We start from the raw sequence: 25032 nt of genomic DNA on the forward strand, positions 1-25032 counted from the left end.
CCCGGATCCAATTTCATTTCTAAACAGGTTTGATACAAAACGAGGATCCGTAGTCCAAGTTATGTCCCGTCAAAGTAAGCCCAAAAACCATATTTTCATACAAAACCACAATATGCCATTTTCAAAACAAACCATTTTCAACTCTTTTCAAAATCAATCAAAACATGCCAATTTCATCCCTTTTCTTTGAAGTCAATCAAATGTATCAAATTCAACATCAAGCCTCCTCAACTCACACATTGACACATTACCACAATTTACCAAAATCACTATCTCATTATTTTACCCCACTTCACCCAAGTGGCTCAAACCCAAACACATTGACATATCATATACTATTCCTCATGCCAATTCTCAACAACACCAATTCCAATAAATCATTATTGTACACAATCAACATCATACTTACCATCAACATGGTTCAACCCACAATTCAACCATAACCAATCATCAAGCACATATCACAACATGCATATTTCTCATACATCATACCACCAAGGCATCAATAATCATCATCACATATATGACCACATCATATATCTCAATCATTTAACAACATCAACCATTCAATGCCTATCTTAGGGCCTCTAGCCTAAGTATTTCCTACCACATTACATATTAGATACGGGAAACCGAAACCATACCTTAGCCGAATTTCCCAAGCTCCACCGGAGCACTTCTAAACCACTTATCCTCAAGCTCACAAGGCCTCAACCCTCCAAGAGCAGATTTTTCACCACCAAGCCCTTTCCAAGCTTGTTCAAATCACCAATCAAGCTCCAATATCCACACACACACAACCTAAGCCACAACCATCACACCCATACACAACATCTCAAAACCCAAACATCATAAAACAACAAAATACACTAGGGTTGAGAATCTTACCACCTCCAAGGTCCAAGGAGACAAGATTAACCTTCTCCTTCAAGAGAGTTGGGTCCTATAACATCAAAGAACCCAAAATCTCAACATTAACCCATGAAACTCGAAAATAGGGGCTGAGATTTCGAACAGTAAGGTGTGGCTTACCTCAAGATTGATTATATGGGTTTTGTAGAGCTCTCCGCGGTGAACGCGTGGCCGCAAACGGGGCGGCAATCGGAGCTCTAGATCAAAAGTTATGGTGATTTGAAGATCAAGTGAGAGAGAGGAGTTGAGAGAATGTTCTTCCCTTCCTCTCCACCATTTCAGCTTGTGTGTGTAACAAATGAGGAGAGAGAGTGCTGAAAACTAGGGTTTTGGTTAAGTTATGTTGGGCCAAGGGCCCACTTTGGGTCCGGTTGGCCCGGTTTGGCCCGTTCGGTCCAATCTTGGTCCGAATTCTACAAATTGGTACCAAAATTCTCGTCTCAATCTCCTCTATCACATTTAGCCATAAAAATCACATTTTAGGCTTTCTAGAATAAATTCTCATTTATGGGTTAATTAGCCGTTAATTAACCGGGTTTTACATTCTACCCACCTAATTGGGAATTTTGCCCACAAAATTCAAATGCGATTACCTGAGAATAAATGCGGATAATCCGATCGCATCTCTGACTCAAGTTCCCAAGTGTGTTCCTCAACACCGCCTCGACTCCATGCCACTTTGACTAGTGAAACATCTTTTCCACGCAACCGTTTGATACTAGTATCATCAATTCTGACTGGAGCCACTGGAAGCGTCAAATCTTCCCTTAACTGAACCGATTCAGGTTCCAACACATGGCTAGCATCAGGAGTGTACTTCCGAAGCTGCGACACGTGGAACACGTCGTGCAGGTTCGAAAGATGAGGTGGTAGAGCCATCCGATACGCCACCGGTCCAATCCTCTCTAGGATCTGAAATGGACCAATGTATCGAGGATTCAACTTCTTTGCCTTAATCGCCCTACCTACTCCAGTAGTCGGAGTAACCTTAAGGAAAACATGGTCTCCTTCCTCAAATTCTAAGGGCTTTCGCCTTTGATCGGCGTAACTCTTTTGACGACTCTGCGCCGTAAGCATCCTATCACGAATCTTCTTGACTTGTTCAGTAGTCTCAGCTATCATTTCTGGCCCCAATAAGCTTTTCTCTCCAGCTTCATACCAACATAGTGGAGATTGACATTTCCTCCCATACAAGGCCTCATACGGAGCCATTCCAATGCTCGCATGATAACTATTATTGTATGCAAACTCCACTAATGGCATATACCGATCCCAACTCGCCGGTTGGTCCAAAACACAAGCTCTCAACATATCCTCTAGTGTTTGGATCGTCCTCTCAGATTGACCATCTGTTTGAGGATGGTAAGCCGTGCTCAAGCTTAATCGGGTTCCAAAAGCTTTCTGAAATGCACCCCAAAATCTTGAAGTGAAACGAGGATCTCTATCAGAGATTATAGTAGTAGGTACACCATGAAGTCTCACAATCTCCTTTATGTATAACCGTGCTAGCTCCTCAAGGGTGTAAGTCATTCGAATGGGCAAAAAGTGAGCTGACTTCGTCAGTCGGTCCACAATCACCCAAATAGCATCAAAACCAGCCCTAGTCCTTGGCAATCCCGACACAAAGTCCATTGCAATACTTTCCCACTTCCATTGGGGAATCTCTAAAGGTTGCAACATACCGGCAGGCTTTTGATGTTCAATCTTTACCTTTTGACAAGTTAAGCACTTTGAAACATATTCCGCCACATCATTCTTCATACCCGGCCACCAAAACATCGCCTTTAAATCATGGTACATCTTAGTACTTCCCGGGTGAATGGAGAATCCGCTTTTGTGTGCCTCCTTTAAAATATCTTGCCTCAAAGTGCCAACATCCGGCACAATGATTCTACCCTTGAATCTCCATAACCCATCTTTTTCTTCCGACACTCTCCACTGTTTCCCTTGCTCAATGGCCGGTAACACTTTCCATAATGCTTCATCATTTTGATGAGCCTTTAGGAGTTCGGACTTAAAATCACTTGAGATTTCTAATCGGCTCAAACACAAGGTTCCGGATACTTCTCGAGCACCAATATTCAGACTCTCGAATCCCTTGAGCAACTTCTCCTCCTGAAGCATCATCCAAGCCGCATATAACGACTTCCGACTTAACGCATCCGCCACTACGTTCGCTTTTCCCGGATGGTAATTCAACTCAAAGTCGTAGTCCTTCAACAATTCCATCCACCTCCTCTGCCTCATATTGAGCTCTTTCTGATCAAAGAGATACTTCAAGCTCTTATGATCAGAGAAAACTTGGAACTTAACCCCATAGAGATAATGCCTCCACACCTTCAAGGCAAACACGACCGCAGCGAGTTCCAAATCGTGCGTAGGGTAACTAACCTCATGAGGTCTCAACTGTCGTGAGGCATACGCCACCACATTACGATGCTGCATCAGCACGCACCCTAAACCCTTTAATGAGGCATCACAATACACCTCAAATGGTTCATTCGGCTCGGGTAACACTAACACAGGTGCAGTAGTCAACTTTTTCTTCAATGTCTGAAAGCTCTCCTCGCACTCAGGAGTCCAAACAAACGGAGTGTCTTTTCGGGTTAACTTCGTCATTGGCAAAGCTATCTGTGAAAAGCCCTTGATGAATCTTCGGTAATAGCCAGCTAAACCCAGAAAACTCCTTATCTCTGTTATGGTGGTTGGTTGTTTCCAATCCATCACCGCCTCCACCTTAGTTGGATCTACTGCTATTCCCTTCTTACTCACCACATGGCCCAAAAACTTCACCTCACTCTTCCAAAACTCACACTTAGACAGTTTTGCATAAAGTTTCTTCTCCTTTAGAATCTGCAATACGGTCCTCAAGTGTTCCGCATGTTCTTCTTCAGTCTTGGAATAAATCAGTATGTCATCGATGAAGACAACAACGAATTTATCCAGAAACGGACGGAAGACTCTATTCATGTAATCCATGAATACCGCAGGAGCGTTCGTCAACCCAAAGGACATCACAGTGTACTCGTAATGACCATAACGAGTCCTGAAAGCGGTCTTAGGGATATCCTCGCCCTTCACCCTTATCTGGTGATAACCGGATCGCAAGTCAATCTTAGAGAAAACTCCAGCTCCTTGTAACTGATCCATGAGATCATCGATTCTCGGCAATGGGTACTTATTCTTTATTGTCACCTTGTTCAACTGCCTGTAGTCCACACAGAGCCGCATACTCCCATCCTTCTTCTTCACCAGTAACACTGGAGCACCCCACGGAGAAACACTTGGTCGTATAAAATTCTTTCCCAACAAATCCTCTAACTGAGACTTTAGCTCGTTCATCTCCAACGGTGACATCCTATAAGGAGCACTTGAGATTGGTCCCGCCCCGAGCACCAACTCAATAGCAAACTCAACCTCTCGGTTAGGTGGGAACTCATCAATATCATCGGGAAACACTTCCGGAAACTCACACACAACCGGAATCTGTTCCAACCTTTGATCATCATCCGAAACGCCTGCGGTTAACAACATGATACCCTGACATTCGAATCCAGAACAGTTCACCATCATCGAATTCACGTAATAATTATTCACCACGACCGGTCCTTCAGTATCTTCCGGCATAAAATACACCGACTTTGTAGAACAATCTAGTAAAACATGGTTCTTAGATAACCAATCCAATCCCAAAATAAGATCAAGACCAATCATCGGCAAGCAGATTAAATCATGAACAAAATCACGCTGCTTGAATCTAAGGGAAACTTCCGGACATCCTAGCCTAGTTACCATGGCTTCATGGGTAGCATTATATACCTTTAGGTCATAACCTAAGGTTACAACCTTCAACCCTAACTCATGGGCTTTCTCAAATGCATTGAATGAATGTGATGCTCCCGAATCAAATAAAGCATTTAAAGTTTGACCAGCTAATTCACAGTTACCTCGAATGAGTGTCTCAGATCCCTCAGCTCCTACAGCTGAAGTGGTGAACACCCGACCAGTCTGTTGTGCCTTCCCAGCACCTTGTTTCTGCCTCTCCAGACAATTGGCGGCTTTATGCCCCGCTTTTCTACAATTGTAGCATAAACCCCATCCGGCCTTGCATGGTACTCCCGGATGGTGACTCCCACACCTAGCGCAAGCTTGATCATTCTGAGGCTGCTTCCCAAACTTCTTTCCTTGGGAGTTGTTGTTGTTGGGCCTCCTGAAAGAGCTTCCTCTCTTGAAAGACGAACCCCTAGGTGCAAAGCTCTTCCCTCGATTCTGTGGGAATGATCCCCTTTGACCCCCTCTCTCAGCGGTTGCCCTTTTTACACACTCTTCAGCAACCCTACACTTGTTCACCAACTCGGAGAAAGTCCTAATCTCCATTGGTCCCACTGAACTGAAGATATCACTCCGGAGTCCTCCTTCATACTTAACACACTTCCATTCCTCATAGTCCACCGGGGTCCCTTGGCACATGCGAGAGAACCTGAACAGCTCCTCAAACTTGTCCGTATACTCTGATATGGACATGGTACCTTGCTTCAGCTGTAACAATTCAAGTTCCTTAGCCGTCCTAGCCGAAGTCGGAAAGTACTTCTTATAGAACTCTTCTTGAAAGACATTCCAGGTGACATAGTCATCACCCTGCTGCAGAAGACGTCGGATGCCTTGCCACCAATGCGACGCTTCACCGACAAGCATATAGGTAGCAAACTCGACACGCTGTCCTTCAGGCACCACTTGCGCTTGCAGCGCTCGCTCTATAGCCTGAAACCATGTATCAGCCTCAGTCGGGCTAGTAGTTCCCTTGAACTTAGGCGGATTAACCTTCAAAAAGTTTGCTAGAGTCATCGGGCCCTGAACTCCACCTCCATCATTACCATGGTTGTTCATCTGTTGACCAAGAGCCTCAGCAGTGGCTTGCATAGCAGCAGCCATGTTCTCCAACGCAACCATAAAGTTCACCGGGTCATTAGGGTTATTCTCCGGTGCACGAGCATTCGTACGACCTCTCGCACTACCTCTACCGCGTCCACGAGACGCCATCTGGTTCCTATACATACCAAACAATCGATATTAAGTTGATCAGTCTCAATATCGGAAGTCTAGTACTTCAAAGTCCCAAATGCATGCTCATGAACGTTTATGCCAATTATATCAAGTAGATATACTAATAGCACATAACACACACACAGAGAATGCACAGAAGCATAGTCAGTCCATCCCTCAGGCTCTACAGGAACGAACTGCTCTGATACCATAATGTAACACCCTACCATACTTAGCCTTATGCTTAAGTCATAATTCAGAGATGGCAAGGTATTACGACCTCTAAAATAAAAATTTAGTACGTATAGTAGTATGAATGATTGATTATAACTAGGAGCCTTTGTAGAAAAAGTGGTAAACAAAAACCGCAACTCAAAAGCGCAACACTCCGATCGATAACGTAACGCACAAGGATAAACCAACGCGAGATTATATATATACAAGAGAGTGTCAAAAACAGGAATATCAAGACTCAAGATCCGGCTGCGAAGATAACCGGTCCGAGCATAACAATATACACATATGATAAAATAAGGAAAACCCCAAGGAAACCCAAAGGGACACAAATACATAAAACCTATTCTCCAAAATTCTCCCATAAAGGAGTCATCACAGTTTGTATTATTTAATGGAGATAAAAGTATCTAAACAAAACATATAAACCAAAAATAGCCCCGAGAACAAAGGATCTTCGCAAGTATAGAAGTCTCCAGCATGCCTCAGCGGGAAACCTCACGTCCTGCATCTGAAAACCACAAAATCCGCATGGGTGAGAACCAGAGGTCCCCAGCATGGTAACAGCTTCCACATATATAATATATATAATAGAGGAAAGCCAAAGGCAATCCTATAACTCCTCCAGATAATATCAAAGCTTATAAACAAGCTAAACCATGTAAGGGCATCTGACTAAAGATTCTTCAGTCTAACTAATACTTCCCTTTCCAATTCCTTCTCACCTCCCAACCACCAGCAGGAGTATAATGTAACAAACACAGTTATACCAGACAAGAATACAAATAGGAGCAGTTAAGACATTTAGACAATTAGCAAGTAATATGCAGTCAAATAGGCAATCTCAAACAATTCACATAGTATGCATATGATGAATGCCTGTCCCTAGTGGCCGATGATATCATCTTGTCGGTTATAGAGCCAACCCGACAAGTCCTGGTCGCTAACCATTGGACTGTCCCTCTGTCGCGCATCCCCAAACTCGAGTTATACTCGTTATAAACTTGATCATAAACATGATCCATATCTATCACCCTCACTGGTGAATATTTACGGGGGTTCGAGCTCATCCGGGCCTTTCACAGTGCCCGGCCACACTTGCAACATAGGGTTAACAGAGCTTCGAGTCTCAACCTGGAGCACGTGGTGGCTAGCCACTGCTACTACCCAAGGAAACTCGTACCTCAGATAGTGGAAGTGCAATTTCACAATTATCAATAATTCAGCATCAACATGCATGAATTCTCATCCATGGATCAACATCCATATCAGCCATTCCGGCTCACGGTTCAATCCAGAACCAGCCAATACTCATAGCATACACAGCTATTCCGGCTCACGGTTCAATCCAGAACCAGCCAATACATAAACAATTACGGCCCTTCGGCCAATGGCATAACAAGCACTTCCACCACCATCCTCGCATCTCACATAATCATCTTGATCCTCATTGATCATTCATTTTCCCTGCTTCACTCGCAAGTTACCTCATTCACTAGCTCCTTGCTAATAGCTAGGCATGTCATAAAGATTTAAGACATAAATGGTGAGATCGGAGGCTTAGAAGTATGAGATTTGGCTTTTTAAAACTCAAAAATCAACTTTGGGATGAAAACAAGGCCACGCGTACGCGCACTCCACGCGCACGCGTGGGTGGCCTCAAAACTTCATCGACGCGCAAGCGTCATGCACGCTAACGCGTGGGTTAAAAACTTGCCAATCGACGCGCACGCGTCAACCACGTGTACGCGCGGGTGTTCTCGTGCCCAGGCACAACACAGGCACGGTTCTGGCATAACTCTCGGGAAAATGACCGGACATTGGGTGCAGCACAATCGGCGCGCCCGCACATCACGCATACGCGTGGATGGCACTTCTCGGAAGATCGGCGCGCACGCGCCAGGTGCGCCCACGCGCAAGGGTTCATTCTGCTAAAAATTTTCTAAGTTAAAAGCTGCAGAATTTACAGATTTGAACCCCAATCTTCCAACGGACATAACTTCCTCATTTTAAATCGTTTTCACCCGTTCTTCGAACGGTATGGACATCCCGGATCCAATTCATTTCTAAACAGGTTTGATACAAAACGAGGATCCGTAGTCCAAGTTATGTCCCGTCAAAGTAAGCCCAAAAACCATATTTTCATACAAAACCACAATATGCCATTTTCAAAACAAACCATTTTCAACTCTTTTCAAAATCAATCAAAACATGCCAATTTCATCCCTTTTCTTTGAAGTCAATCAAATGTATCAAATTCAACATCAAGCCTCCTCAACTCACACATTGACACATTACCACAATTTACCAAAATCACTATCTCATTATTTTACCCCACTTCACCCAAGTGGCTCAAACCCAAACACATTGACATATCATATACTATTCCTCATGCCAATTCTCAACAACACCAATTCCAATAAATCATTATTGTACACAATCAACATCATACTTACCATCAACATGGTTCAACCCACAATTCAACCATAACCAATCATCAAGCACATATCACAACATGCATATTTCTCATACATCATACCACCAAGGCATCAATAATCATCATCACATATATGACCACATCATATATCTCAATCATTTAACAACATCAACCATTCAATGCCTATCTTAGGGCCTCTAGCCTAAGTATTTCCTACCACATTACATATTAGATACGGGAAACCGAAACCATACCTTAGCCGAATTTCCCAAGCTCCACCGGAGCACTTCTAAACCACTTATCCTCAAGCTCACAAGGCCTCAACACCTCCAAGAGCAGATTTTTCACCACCAAGCCCTTTCCAAGCTTGTTCAAAATCACCAATCAAGCTCCAATATCCACACACACACAACCTAAGCCACAACCATCACACCCATACACAACATCTCAAAACCCAAACATCATAAAACAACAAAATACACTAGGGTTGAGAATCTTACCACCTCCAAGGTCCAAGGAGACAAGATTAACCTTCTCCTTCAAGAGAGTTGGGTCCTATAACATCAAAGAACCCAAAATCTCAACATTTAACCCATGAAACTCGAAAATAGGGGCTGAGATTTCGAACAGCAAGGTGTGGCTTACCTCAAGATTGATTATATGGGTTTTGTAGAGCTCTCCGCGGTGAACGCGTGGCCGTAAACGGGGCGGCAATCGGAGCTCTAGATCAAAAGTTATGGTGATTTGAAGATCAAGTGAGAGAGAGGAGTTGAGAGAATGTTCTTCCCTTCCTCTCCACCATTTCAGCTTGTGTGTGTAACAAATGAGGAGAGAGAGAGTGCTGAAAACTAGGGTTTTGGTTAAGTTATGTTGGGCCAAGGGCCCACTTTGGGTCCGGTTGGCCCGGTTTGGCCCGTTCGGTCCAATCTTGGTCCGAATTCTACAAAATTGGTACCAAAATTCTCGTCTCAATCTCCTCTATCATATTTAGCCATAAAAATCACATTTTAGGCTTTCTAGAATAAATTCTCATTTATGGGTTAATTAGCCGTTAATTAACCGGGTTTTACACAAATTACCAAATACCTACCACATATAGTTGATTTGACAATTCACAATAAAGCAAAACAGAATTTTATCAGTCAAATATACCTAACACTACAGTTAACTTCAGTCCAATAGCAGAAAGAAAATTATATAAATTATAATGAGCAAACCCCCCAAGAAGAAAATTATTTCACAGAAACACCAAGACTACAAACATAGGAGAGAACCATTGATTTAGAAAAACAAGTAACAATCATCATGATTAAATCAGAAATCAAACAACTCAAAATTAAACGATGGATCCAAAAAACAGTAACAATTAACAAAAAAAATTAAAACTGGAGAACGAATCCAGAAAGAGATTGAAAAGGAGAAGAATGGAACCATAGGCCACATATACCTCTTGAACTGCGGTGGCAATATCTGCTATCCAAAACGGAGAAATCAAGATGGAGAATGAGGTATGATCGACAGAGAGAGACAGAGGAACCTTGGAGAGAAGGAACAGACACAACAAAGAGAACAACACCCTCATGGTGGGATCTAATAGAATCGCAGAGATACCCATACCTTCTCTACACATGGCCGAAACCCAGGAGAGAAGCAGAAACCTCAGCCGAGGGAGGGGGAGCGGAGATGGTGCGACGGATGGAGTGAGGTTAGGAATGAAGAAAATGGGATGAGGTCGAAAGGTCTTTTAGGGATCCTAATGAACTCAAACTGATGAATTTGGTAAAACAAAATTAGTTAAACTCACATTATCTGAGTTTAATTACGTTTATGGTTAAATTGAGAGTATTATATTAATAAAAACAAAATTCTCCAACCAAGTACTTTTAGATTGATAGTAAAAAAAGTTCAATCATTTTAGATATTTAATTTTTGAATTTTATGCAAATTCAATGTATTAAAAAAATAATTTGATATGATTTTTTTAAGAAATAAAAATCTGGTTCATCTATGAAAAGAGATACATTTTAACTAATAAAAGAAAAAAATAAAATTAATTGAGATATGGATAAATTAACCAAATTATGTAAAGAGGTGCCAAGAAAAAATTGATATATGACATTATAAAAAACTTACTACTAATAATATATTTATTACTTAAATATATATGTTAGAAATAACAAAAATAAAATAAAATTGTATGGATAGAGTATAATTTAGATTAAAATCAAATTTTTTTATGACAAATTAAAATCAAATATGCACTGGTATCATCTAACTATTCTTTATATAAAAAGATAAATAATTATTTTTTATTAATAAAATCATGATATTTTATTTTTATTGATATATTAACAATATAGTTTCTTTCAATTTATTTGGAAAAAATAATATCAGATTTAAAAAAGTAAATAATCAAGTTTTTTAATAAATTTTAATACTTTCAAAATCACATAATAAAGTAACTTTTTAAAATCGGATAAAAACAAAATCAAATTAAAAACTTTCTTTATCTTTTTTTGGGAAAAACAATATCAAATTAAAAAAAGTAAATAACTAAGTTTTTTAATAAAATTGAATATTTTCAAAACCACATAGTGAAATAACTTTTTGATATGAAACAATATAACTATATTTAAAAATCACTTTTTAAACTAAAAAAAATCAATATAAAATATGAAAATATGAATCATCAAATTTATCCACTAAATAAGAGGGTATCTTTTAAATGAGCACAATAATTATCTGCTTATAGAATATCCCATATTTATATAGATCATTTGATTATATTATATAGAAATCAAAGATTAATATAAAAGAAGAATATTGATAGACTCTAATAAATACATAAAATTTTAGTGCATAATTAAGTACTTTAAATCTCAATAGTCTAATACAAAATATTTCTTGATACAAAGAATTTGTATCAAATTTAAGAGTGAAATAATATTAAACAAGTGCTAAATTATTCTGCACTAAAATAAAATATTTAAAATATCAGACATCAAATTAGAATTTTGACCTAAATATTAAAACCAAAATAATAATAAAAAAATAGAAGACAGAATGCACTAGGAAAAATTGATACATAAAATATAGATAATCATGTTAAAGTAATTATGATTGATGATATTTTTCCTAATAGGTAATTATGAAATTATTTCTTAATAAATTCTTACCTTATTAACAATAGTATAGTATAATAATTAATTTTAATAAATGAAAAATATTTTGATATGTATTGATATGTTTTATATTCATTTTAAAGTAAAAGATTATACTTGCCATTTTTAAAATACTATGTATTAAAATATATTTATGTATATATATACAAATATACTCTACATTTATAAAGCATATGAATACTCTTCTTTCATAACATTTATAATATTCATTTAATAGAATCTAATCGTCCATAAAAAATGGTGCATCTAGTGCACACAAAATGGTTGAAACGATTTTAGACATACCCTGAAGAAGATGTCCCTCTCTAAAGAAAACGTACACCAAAACAAAACTATAAATAACACAGATAAGATTAAAAAATATAACAAAAAAATACATTATATCTTATCAAAAACTTCCTTAAATACAACATTTTCAGTCTTGGTAGGATCAACTAATCCTTCATCACAAAGTAAAATCTTCAAACCATTTCTATTCCTAACTCGGGAAAGAGCTACATAAAGTTGACCGTGACAAAACACAGGAAGACGCAAGAACAAACCAACTGTTGATAATGTCTGACCTTGACTTTTTTTTATTGTCATCGCAAATGACAAAGAAACTGGGAATTGACGGCGTTGGAATTTAAACAGTATAATCGTATCACTGGGAATCAAATTTATTCTGGTGATAAAAACTTTATCCCCAATATTGCTACCAGAAACAATATCCGCACCGATCACATTTGTCCCTAGATCTCGCACAACAAGTCGAGTCCCATTATACAAACCCCCAACTGGATCAACATTCCTCAACAAAATAATAGGCATGCCTATTTTCAACTTTAAGGAATGATTAGGTAGACCAGAACACCTAATCTGGTTCAAGAATTCAACATTTATCCAATCAACTTCAACATCAGAATAGGCATCACTACCACATATCAAATCAGCACTGAGATAATTTTTCTCCTCACCGGGCAATAAGTCAACTATATAATTATTTATCTCTTCAACATTCTCGACAATCGAAGCCAATATTGCCCTATCCTGGAAAAAGCTTGGATCACAAAAATTCTGAACCAAATTTGGATAGATTGTATTTACAATATCTTCCACTGGGTTTTCCAAAACAGGAATGATTAGATCAGAAGGAATATCAACAAGAAGTTTGTCGTTGACCAGAGTTCCACATAGACAACCTTCACCGATATAAAGTATCCAATCTGAAAACGACCTTAACTCCTGAGCAGTTGATTGTTCCAATCCACTTGCTAACCTCATATTTTTGGTCAATTGCAAAACTTCACAGTATTTCCAAAGGACAGAAGAATTTATGGACGCCATCACAATCTCAGCACGAGAACCTTTTGGAATAACTGACAAGACCTTCCTGAAATCACCACCAAGAACGACCACCTTCCCATCAAAAGGTACATCTTTATTCCTATCAGAGACCGAAACCATTATATCCCGCAAAGTCCTATCGAGAGCTTCAAATGCTAATTTGTTAGTCATTGGTGCCTCATCCCAAATAATCAAATCGGCCAACCGGACTACCTCAGCTTTTGGACTATCCTTCTTAATCCGACAAACAGTGTCTTCAGTCAGCTCAACAGGAATATTGAACATAGAATACGCCATTTTACCACCAGGTAACAATAGAGAAGCAATACCACTAGAAGCAATGTTTATAACAATCTTTTTCTCAGATTGCAATCTAGCTGACAAAACTCTGTATAAAAAAGTTTTTCCAGTTCCACCAAACCTGTAGACAAAAAAGAATCCATGCCTCTTATTCGAAACACAATCAATAATTTTATCGTAGACCACCCTCTGTTCTTCATTTAACTTGGAGACATTTGCATCGTGCTCACGAGTCAAAGAAACAATATCATACTAAAACTCACGCAACAGCATCAAATTGCTAAATTGAGAGACTAAAGATTTATTAGGAACTGGCATGCCAGCATAATTTCTCAATGATTTTCCATTACTCTGCAATAGTTTCTCAATCTCCAACAAACAAAATACTTGCAACTCGTCCTGACTCATCGTTAGATCTACGTTTAAAGATAATTAATAAAATATTAGCACCATAATATGATTTCTGTACTATGTGCGTGCATGTGTGCCTGCCTGTCATATAATAAATTCATGATGAACAAAATTCTTACCGGGATATTGTAGCTCATGTCTTCTGCGATAAAGAATATCATCATACAAATAAGTCCAAGTTTGTTCCCAAACTGACAGAGGTCTTCCCATGGAACCAGATAGCAACAACATCACAAAAAGCCTCCTTAGCTGTGCAGCTGACGCAAACTCGGCGACTTCCTTAATAGCAGAAACATACTCCTTATCATCTATCAAGAATCCCATGGCGGAACATGCCTCTTGAAATGTATCATAAGTAACACCATTCACAGTTCTTATACTTCAAAAACTGGTACAACCTCTCTGCTCATTCAAAAGCATCCGCATGTAGAAAAGTTCACCAGATGAGGGATGAGCAAAACTCAATCTTCCAATTGAGAATCCCCTCTGTCTTGGCTTCCACTCCCTGCTATTCGAACAATAGACAAATTTGCCTGGATATTCAACATATGTTAATGACCTCCCCTCTGGGAACCGCCAGTTGGCCATCATCCAACCCATAAACATCGTCAGCAAATTTTTGTTCCGTAAATAAACATAAGTAGTGATATCAGCATCATCGAATACAACATGTTGCTGGTTTGGCAAGTGAAAAGTCAACCTCTGTACTGCCGGCCATCTATGATGAATATCATAAGCAAAAATTCTCCACATGGATTCAGATGGTGACAAATAACGACAATCGTAATACTATTTGATCTCATCAACCACCTGAGAAGATTCATGAACATCATATGTTTCTCCAACAGTTGCAGTCACCCGATCTAGACCCTTATTGACATACTTAAAAAGGTACTTAATCACATTTGACTTGTTACAAAACTCAAGATTTATGTGAGCTTAATATTTCATTAACAACAGTGGATTATATGGCACAACAAATCTGTTATCAATATCAACATCATTGATTTTCACTGTGACACCCGTAATACGATGTCTATATATTGGATAGCCATCCTCATCAAAGCTCGTTTGGTCAACGAATCTTTTTGGATAAAATTTTGAGCACTTACCATTTTTCATGCAAGGAGAACTCGGTCTAAGTCGACTGCAGGGACCATAGATCATGTACTTGGTGACAACCTTATAAAGAAATGGAAATTTCTGGGGATTAGGTAGCTCGGCACAGATGAATTCATCAACAACTTCAACACTTTGTAAGTTGTTTTCCACATTAAGCCAAAGTAACATGTGTGCATGCGGTAGACCTCTTTTTTGGAACTCAATAGTATACATACCTAAAAAATACAAAAACATCCTAAAAAACCCGACAACTGCATGTCTGAAGACAATAGACAGAGATTGAGATGCTAAGCGAGAAAAGAACATACTTGCATTAAGTGGACCAAAAAACACACCTTCCTTGAGATCGCTAAGGAGGCACTTCAACTTGGCATGAAATACACGATAAGAGATATCAGAACGATCAGTTATGGGAATTCACTCTCGCTCTGAAAATCGCTGAAATTCAGGCCAATTTAGATTACACGTAATAGTGAGAAATAAATCTGGATAGCCAAAATGTTTACAAATTGTCATGGCATCCTGACAACAGTGAAACATATAACGTCTACCACCAGTGAAGGAAGAATGCAAAATGATTCGTGTCCCAATTGAAGAAGCTTCGTCATCGCCACGACGCATAGCCTCCTCTATTCCTTGAAGGACTTCTCCTCTAATTGTACGTTGCTTCATTCTAATCTCATGCAACTTTTGGGACTCAATCATGGTGAAACAATCAACAACAAATTGCTGAAATAACCGTCTACACTTGTGAATAATTCCATCTTCGTGTTCCCTAATCTGGAGACAAAAACATATGAATTCCCTAAGGGAAACCCTTGTTCTCCTTCCAGGAACATATCCAGGCTGCTCACCTCGATAACCAATGTTCGATCAACCTTCCTTTGCGAATACAACTTCAAAGAGAAAATCTCATATGGATGACACTGATAGAATTCTCTGACTCTTCGAAATGACTGTGCTATGACATTATGAGTATCGATCATTTGCAACAACTCAGCTATCAATTCTTTATCTATCTCAGATGTTTGCTTAAAAGAAATGTAAATTAACCACAAAAGATATATTTAAAAACCACACAGAATACAAATCTCATATATTTTGATATATCATTATTAGCAAAAAAGACCAATAAGACTTTATAACGGAAACAAAATATAATATAACTATCATATCACAGCTATAAACCTATTTTCATATACAAATAACACTAAAACATCAAGAAAATACAATAAAAAGACTGAGCAACAAAATATCAAACACACATACCCAAAGATTCGCTGCCTATGCATTATCTCATGCTGAGTGTCGTATATATATAACTGGGCAAATTTAGGCTTCTGACCAGGATCTGGGAGCAAACTTCCAATCCGATGATAATTTTGTCCACTTATTATAAACTGTGGTGGACCCCTCCCATCATTCACTGAATCCAATACCTTACCACCAAGAGACGTGAAGGCAAACATACTATTATAAGATCGAATATTTTTTTGGAAGTACAAACTCTTGCTATCATGTCCGTTAATCAAATTATATAACAGATCTGGGGGCTTTCGAAGATAAGGTAATTAAATTTTTCCTTTTGAGCAACAAACAGTAAAAACAGGACGATTAACTGTAGAGTCTCTTTCAACATGTTTTAATAACCAGAAACACACGCCACAAAGTGAACATTCATAATTAGGATCACCAACATCAAGGAAACCTGGCAAAGATAAAATCGAAAAAAAAATATGCACAACAACAAAACAATTTCATCTCAATTACGTGGCACGAAATATATTCAACATAAAATGAACAAACCGTTAGCATACAGATATAATATAGAGTGAATACTTTACTCCTTTAAATTTTGTCAAAAAATGTATCACAAAACACTACTATTTTACACTAACTAAATAATATCTCCTCAGAGAAGCACAATGAAATCTTTTAGCACTAAGCAAATAAGAATAATATTTTACTATTCTTAAATAATAAATACTTTAATAAAGAGAACGTACCTTGTATCTCACTTTGCAAGAACAGAGAATGATCAATAACAGAACCAACTTGACTGAATGAATTTATGGAAGGATCATATATTTCTGATTGGTCTATATCATCCATTTTGATTTAAAATAACACAAACTTATGTAAATATATATTCGACAACGGAAAAAAAATTAAAGATGAAATAAGAAACCAATTAACTATCTAATAATCAGCATCCAAATTGAACATTAAAAATGTAATAAACTATGAAAATCAATGAAAATTAAACGTTGATTTATCAAATAACCTATTTCAAATAAAGCTAAATGCACATCTAAGAACAATTTGATTTGTGCTAACATTAGAATAAACTTTGTTTCATTATTTGAATCAATCATACTAACTATCAAGGTTCAAATTAAATAATCTAAATTACTATTAGAATTATGTTGTATTTTTTGATACTTTAATGACTCAATTGGTCAATAGAATGTTGTAAAATTTTGAACGAAGTGCCTATATTTTATTTTTTTTACTTGAATTGAGTCATTCCACAATTTTTTTTTGAATTAGCTCCCAAGAATTTCCTTTTATTTTAATTGAATCCATCCACCATATTGTTTGTTGTAAACATCTCCTTATACAATTGACCGAATCATTATTAAGAGAGGGATAATTGAAAAAACTAAAAAAAATTTGACAGACAGAACTAAAAGAAAAATTATTTATATGGAACTAACAGAAGATTTCCAAAAATTAGAGAAACCCACAGAATAGTTAAATTTTTTTTAAGATACAACTATTGATTATGACATCAAAGTAAGAAAGTTTCAACAAATACCCCTGGTCTATTATTTAGGTAGAAAAGTTAATTAATTAACTGATTACATGAATTCAATTACATAACCAAAAGACCCTTCATATTGTCCAAAACAAGAATAAACAATAATTAAACAATTTAATAACCTCTATTACTTGTGTATGTTTAAAACAACTATATAAATTAAACCTATCTACTGATCTAAATGATTCCATGAACAATTTTATAATGGCATTAATTATTTCAACAAGATAAAACAACTGGTCAGGCTTACGCTAGCTAATCTAATTACCTTCAGTAACTGTGCAGTTTGAATCAATTATTAACTATTTTAATGACTTTCAGCCATGTAAACAAATAAAAAAAAACAATTTTCCGATTATGTTAGCTAATTTAATGCACAGCTTTAAAACAAGAACTTCTATAATAACTTTTCAAACATAAAATAACTTATTTAAAAGTTGTTATTAATAAAAGTCCTTATATTTTAAATCCTTTTTTCTAAAAAAAAACTTATTTATGAAGTTTAGCCAAAGTGGCCCTAATAGTTAAAATAAACCTTTTAGGTGTAAAAGTGTAGAAAAATAATAATAAATCAACAAACCAATCTGTTATTAGATATAATTCATAAGAACTTAAAATATAATTTAACAAAAACAAAATTGGACAGGGATAAAATACTTAAAGATAATATTATACCTGACAAAATAATATTTGAACTTTGATTAACATTCTGGGACATCTCAACTAAATTTTCTAAAAAATAAAAGCAAACAGAAACATTGGAATAATATAAAAAAAATAGATACATTAATAAGAACACAAAGATTAACTACAAAAATATAAATAGAGCAATAAAAATTACCCAAATAATCATTCAAAGAAGGAGCAGGGATCGAGGAATCGAGGACCTCTAAAACATTACAAAACAAAAATAAATTACAAAGACTCCCATAGATATCAAATCACTGAAAGTTGGAGCAAAAAACACTAAAAGTATCACGAAGGTCAATTCAGTACTGACCTCTTGCATTTCAATGGTGACTTTGTGTTTGCTTTCTTTTCAAAGAATTCCGCCTATACTCTCTAGCACGAACAGAATTATGAGACATCTTTGTTACTCGTGCTAAATAAAACAAGAGGTTGAAACATAAATCGCAAGAACTACCCCTAATTCACTCCGAAAAACACATAACATTCTTAAGTTTCTATAAGCAAGAGGTAAAAAAAGGTAGGGGAAAGGGTGGCTGGGAAGAGAACCTGTGAAACACACCAACAAAGAACTAATATAACCATGCACACCTTTGATAACGCAGAACATAAAAAAATAAAGTATTATAATCAACACCAATAACTAATTGAGATGAAAAGATAAAGTTGTACAACAATAAAGAAATAAAAATAAGAACTGCCACATTTCATTAAAATACTGATAGTGATATACACAATTACATATGGCAATCTCTCCTATGATAAGGAGGATCCCAACATCTGACTACATATCCTAATATGTAACCTAAAGAATGTACAACATTGAAAATGTGTCCAATCCCTAGCAAAGTCATTATTACAAAGGAGGAGTTGAGAATAGACCAAGTTGGCAGATGACCTGAGCCAACACAAAAGGAAAACCCCTATATCTGACAATCCTATTTGTTGGACACAATCCAAAAAGGTTAAACCAAAATACCATCCAGCCAGCATCATTACATTTCGATGTATTTGAAATCACAAGCCTTCCTAAACACTTATAGATATACTATATAAACTACCTACACCTAGACACAGCAGCTCAATACCACACATTAAATCAAACTCCATTAACCTTGGCAATCTTGAACCCAGACCCATCTACATCAGCAGCCGTATCTTTAAATTGGGGATTCGGATTTCTCTTGCCCTTGGAAGTGACAACATAATTCTCATGAATAAGCTTCTCCATAATGGGAAGGTGCATCAATAACATGTGACAACACCTCCTATGACAAAGAAATTAACAAAAGCTACGAAAGTCACTCAAGAAATGCAAAATTCATTTAGAAATAGCACACATAGTAAGGAGCAAAAAAAAATTATATAACAGCACCTAAGTTTCTTTTTCTGGTGAGCTAAGAAATATATCCAGTTCAGCAGAAAGATCATCACTAACAGTATCATTGCTAGGTGTTTTCTCATCTTTTCTATGTTCACCATTAATTAAGGAAGCAAACTCAGTCCCTCCGAAAACAGCAGGCTATTTTTCAGCCAGAAAATCAATAAGAACTGGGGATTTAGATAAAACCCCAGAAGACTCACCACCAACTTTCTCACTTTTGATAAAAGTCTTTGATGACTCCTTCTTAATACCAATATCCCCTTCTCCACAGGGAACAAATTTGTGTAAATCAGGCTCCTATTCATATGCCACAATAGTTTAAAAATACATAAGACCATAAGAAAAATTCACCACAACACAATAAAAAAAGGAACAAAACATGAATTCACACAATCTAAAAATAATTATATGTATATGTAATCTTTTTGGAGTAGACTCATCATCAGCATCATAATTCGGAAGCTCAAACATGGCAATAATGGTGGGATCATCACATATTCTCCTAACTCAAAAACTGCCATAAAATGTATCATGTGGCACTCCTTTGGTATCAACCTTCAGCAGTAGCTTCTTTCCAATGAGCCGTTGGAATATGAGAGGATAAGTATCCCCACATACAAGCTAATTTGAAAGTAATACATAACAAATACAGAGTTTAAATAACAGATATCACATCCCATAAAGTGAAGAATACACAAAAGAAAACTAAAAACATACACTTGCATCTCTTTGAACCTCGGTAAACAAGTCAGCACATGATTTCTTAAGCAAATAAGATACCTCACGATCAAAGAGAAGGAAAATACCCTCTCCACTATGATCTTGAAGTGTTATTTTAATTTTAAATCTGCAGAGAAAAAAAAGGAACACAATGATTTAGAATAAATAATACCAAGAAACATTATTTTTATAAACAATCCACAAGAGAAAATGAAAAGACATTTTGAACAAAATTACTGACCTTGGAGTCACATTAGTTATGTGCTTCAAACAAAAATCACAGTAATATGCACCATTTTGAGGATAGATACCCTTTCCACATACACAAGCAGAATACCACCAACCTCCATCCTCAACAATACCTTGGATTGTACCAAAAATGATAAAAGAACCCTCCTATGCAATAGGCATTCAAAAATTTGCTAACAATATGAATGAAAAAATAGATCTGGAAATTGTTCTTTGATTTTCTTTTTTAGTTCATTTGTGTATAAAATAAACATAAACACAACTAACTCAAAAGAAGGCAACCTCATTGTTATCTTGAAGCTCTTCAATAGTGCATTTTCTAGTTAAACGCATGAAATCATCTTCTAAGGAGACAACTTTACCCTCATTTGCAATAAACAGTGGCTGGGTACCATTGACACCTTGCTCAACCATACTAAAAAAATGATGCAAACACTTGTACTTGTTACTCCAGATTGGTTCTAAATAAAGAAGTCAATAAGAATCAGCAAAATAAACCATGCAAACCTCTGCCTGAATTCAATAACTTCAGGAAGATCAGGATTAAATAATATTTGAGTGGCATACATAACATTTTGAAGGCCCACTTGACCTATACAGCAACACAGAAAGAGTCTAGCAAAGTTTATTGGAGACAACACCTAGAGTAGTAATGAGATGTATAGAAAATAAACAATGTACCCCTAAAGAACTTGACTTTTGCAAGTTGAATGAATACAACAGGCTGCTCCACATAGCCAGAGGTAAGAAAATGATTTACTTGATTAACATAGTCCCCAAATAATGCACAACGCACTGTAAGATTGAAACTCAAAACATGACAAAGAATGAAACAAAAAATAAGGAAAAAATATGATTAAAACATAAAGAGAAACCAGGAGAAATGACTCAATCAACATACTCTTTTGAAGTTAATTTCAGCACAATCATTTTCACAATTTTCTCCTCTTTTGCATATTCTTTCTCTTCTCTCACTGAAGTTAAAAGACCAATGACATCTATTCCAAATAAACACAACATATTAAATATTCAAAGCATTTGTTAAAAAAATTTGAATAACAGCAGACCAAGAAGATAGACACACCAAATAAAAAATCATAATCTTGGGTCATGTTCAGCAGCTCAGAAAAAGGTAACATGTTGAAACAAGTCTTAGGGATAACATCTTCATCAACAGCTACAATAGTGGTTCGGTGAAGGAAAACCAATTTGAATTCATGAGAAGTTGCTCTATAACTATCATGATTTGACACAACAGTAAAGTATGCCATTCTATAAACTTGACCTTCAACTATATGATCCCTAAACCTATTAAGGAGTGGATTCTTAACTGTAGCTTGAATTTTTTCACATTGGAAATCCAACAAAAGAACAAAATCATATTAGTGAAACACATAATTTAAACTTGAAAACTTAAAAAAACAACAACTAACACCATACTTAAAAGAGAAGCCAATAGGGGCTAACATGCTCATCAAGGAGAATCATCTCCATTGTGTTAGGAACCTCATGGTTACCAAAAGAGGGTACAATCCAAAGCCTTAGAACCCTAACTTTCAGCCTCCAAGCCTCTCTAGGAGGATGCATCTTGGAAATCATATCAAATGGAGGAGGCATTGCAAAGGAAAGAAAGGAGATAAACAGAATTGATGAAATTGATGAAAATGTGAACAAAAAAAAATTCCGAAATAGACAAAGTTTAGGAGGAAATAGAACACAGCAGAATGTTTGTGCATTGAATATGGTTCACCAACCATCCTTTTATAGAAAAAATCCAGCACACAAGGCTCACCTTTTTTAATTCAAATTGAGGATGGAAATGGAGGGAAAACAAAATCTGAGTCCACATGCATCTCCATTCAATGGCATAGAGACAAACTAATCATAGGACCAAAACCTGAACCAACACAAAAACAGAATAAAAAGGTGAAACTTTCAAGAAATCAACAAATAGAGACCAAAAATTGGGATATCACACCATACCTACTACAGTGCACCTACATATCATTATACGATAGGGAAGGCAGTCATCAACTACCCCAAATAATGATTCTACTCATGGCAATGAGAGTTGGTAAATGTGTTAGGTAGGGATACATTGAAAACAGCAACTGAATGGGATAAAAAATTATAGACAAACATCAATAAAAATCTGTCAATCACATTAACATTCATGAAATGGATGAGAATGATACCTAATACCTTGAACAGGAAGGAATGGAATTAGGAATGCAAAACTTGAAAGGGAGTGGCATAAGCATATTCCTTTATCAAAGAAACAAACAAATTCATGACAATCAGCTCGACTTCTTTGCAAGAGGTGAAATATACAGCAACTTTTGCATAACCAATAAAGGATTGAAATGCAACTGAGTTGACTAACAAAAAGTTTCATCAGATACAAATAAATCAGCAAGAAGTTATGAATCAAGTCCTATCAATCACCACACCACTGATCAAATAGATTATATAGTAGTAGTAAATTATATAAAAGAGAATTCCCTAGTGACAGAAATAGTGCAGAAAATAGTATAAAAACTCAATGGATTTGTTGAATATACACAAAGTAAAAAATTAAAAATAGATTAATCAATTTTCAAACAATCTGACAGAAACTTCCAAAGAATGTAACCAAGAACATGAACCCAGAATCAAACCAAGCCAGATAAGAGAACATGAGTCTGAATGAAGAAAAATTATAAATTAGTACATTCAGCACAAACAATTCAAAGGTATTAGTGAATGAGAATGGAAATTCAAATGCAAAACTTGAATAGGAGAGAATGAATTTGGGAAACTTTAAAGAAATCAACACATATGGACCAAAAATTGAGATATCACACCATACCTATTACAGTGCACCTACATGTCATTATACCATAGGGAAGGAAGTCATCAACTATCCCAAATAATGATTCTACTCATAGCAATGAGAGTTGCTAAATGTGTTACGTAGGTATACATTCAAAACAGCAGCTGAATGGAAAAAAAAGTATAGACAAACATCAATAAAAAATTGTCAATCACATCAACATTCATGAAACGGATGAGATTGAAACCTAATACCTTGAAGAGGAAGGAATGGAATTGAGAATGAATTGAAATGCAAGTGAGTTGACTAACAAAAGGTTTCATTAGATGCAAATAAATCAACAAAAAGCTATGAATCAAGTCCTATCAATCACATCACCACTCATCAAATAGATTATATAGTAGATTATATAGAAAAGAATTTCCCAATGACACAAACAGTGCAAAAAATAGTATAAAAACTCAATGGATTTATTGAATATACACAAAGTAAAAAATTAAAAATAAATTCATCAATTTTCAAAGAATCTGACAAAAACTTTTAAACAATGTATTCAAGAACATGAACCCAGAAACAAACCAATTCAGATAAGAGAACATGATTCTGAATATAGATAAAATTATAAACCAATTCAGATAAGAGAATATGATTCTGAATGCAGAAAAAATTATAAATTGCTATATTCAGCCCAAACAATTCAAAAGGATTAGTGAATGAGAATGAAAATTCAGATGCAAAACTTGAATAGGAGATAATCATATTGCGAACGCAAAACTTGAATAGGAGGTTTCATCATATGCAAATAAATCAGCAATAAGTTATTAATCAAGTCCTATCAATCACATCACCACTCATCAAATAGATTATATAGTAGATTATATAGAAGAGAATTCCCCAATGACACAAACAGTACAGAAAACACGAACCCAGAATCAAACCAAGTCAGATAAGAGAAGTTCATTCTAAATGCAAAAAAATTATAAATTGCTACATTCAGCCTAAACAATTCAAAGGGATTAGTGAATGAGAATGGAAATTCAAATGCAAAACTTGATTAGGAGAGAATAAAAATCATAAACTTTCAACAAATCAACAAATAGGGACCAAAAATTGAGATATCACACCATACCTACTACAGTGCACCTACATGTCATTATACCATAGGGAAGGAAGTCATCAACTATCCCAAACAATGATTCTACTCATAGCAATGAGAGTTGCTAAATGTGTTAGGTAGGCATACATTCCAAACAGCAGCTGAATGGGAAAAAAAGTATAGACAAACATCAATAAAAATCTATCAATCACATCAACATTCATGAAACGGATGAGATTGAAACCTAATACCTTGAAGAGGAAGGAATGGAATTGGGAATGAATTGAATTACAAGT

General features: G+C 36.3%; 2 protein-coding genes across 2 annotated transcripts; both read right to left on the reverse strand.

Moving 5' to 3' along the window:
• Positions 1 to 3807: 3807 nt before the first annotated feature.
• LOC130966935 (uncharacterized) lies at positions 3808 to 14598 on the reverse strand (the record flags this gene model as incomplete). The annotated part of the gene is made up of 6 exons (XM_057891754.1): positions 14244 to 14598; positions 13965 to 14183; positions 13747 to 13850; positions 12217 to 13686; positions 12094 to 12113; positions 3808 to 4210 (listed from the first exon to the last, which is right to left on the reverse strand). Coding segments are annotated over exons 1-6 (2571 nt in total), but the record flags the coding sequence as incomplete, so codon positions are not given.
• A 4976-nt stretch (positions 14599 to 19574) lies between these two features.
• Positions 19575 to 22099, reverse strand: LOC130966936 (replication protein A 70 kDa DNA-binding subunit C-like). The gene is made up of 9 exons (XM_057891756.1): positions 21913 to 22099; positions 21510 to 21623; positions 21336 to 21420; positions 21111 to 21243; positions 20821 to 20975; positions 20577 to 20706; positions 20415 to 20480; positions 20046 to 20156; positions 19575 to 19697 (listed from the first exon to the last, which is right to left on the reverse strand). Exons 1-9 carry the CDS (start codon positions 22097 to 22099, stop codon positions 19575 to 19577), a joined length of 1104 nt encoding a protein of 367 aa, XP_057747739.1.
• Between the last annotated feature and the right edge of the window lie 2933 nt (positions 22100 to 25032).

The sequence above is a fragment of the Arachis stenosperma genome, chromosome 3 (assembly GCF_014773155.1).
Source record: "Arachis stenosperma cultivar V10309 chromosome 3, arast.V10309.gnm1.PFL2, whole genome shotgun sequence".
In the NCBI taxonomy this organism is placed as follows: Eukaryota; Viridiplantae; Streptophyta; class Magnoliopsida; order Fabales; family Fabaceae; genus Arachis; species Arachis stenosperma.

Coding starts and splice junctions, on each gene's coding strand:
- LOC130966936 (XM_057891756.1), bottom strand. CDS start 22,099: ATGGCATACTTTACTGTTGTGTCAAATCATGATAGTTATAGAGCAACT. Junction 20,976..21,110: donor AGCTTCAAGATAACAATGAG/GTTGCCTTCTTT, acceptor CCTATTGCATAG/GAGGGTTCTTTTATCATTTT. Junction 19,698..20,045: donor TTGGTGGTGAGTCTTCTGGG/GTTTTATCTAAA, acceptor ATTATGGAGAAG/CTTATTCATGAGAATTATGT.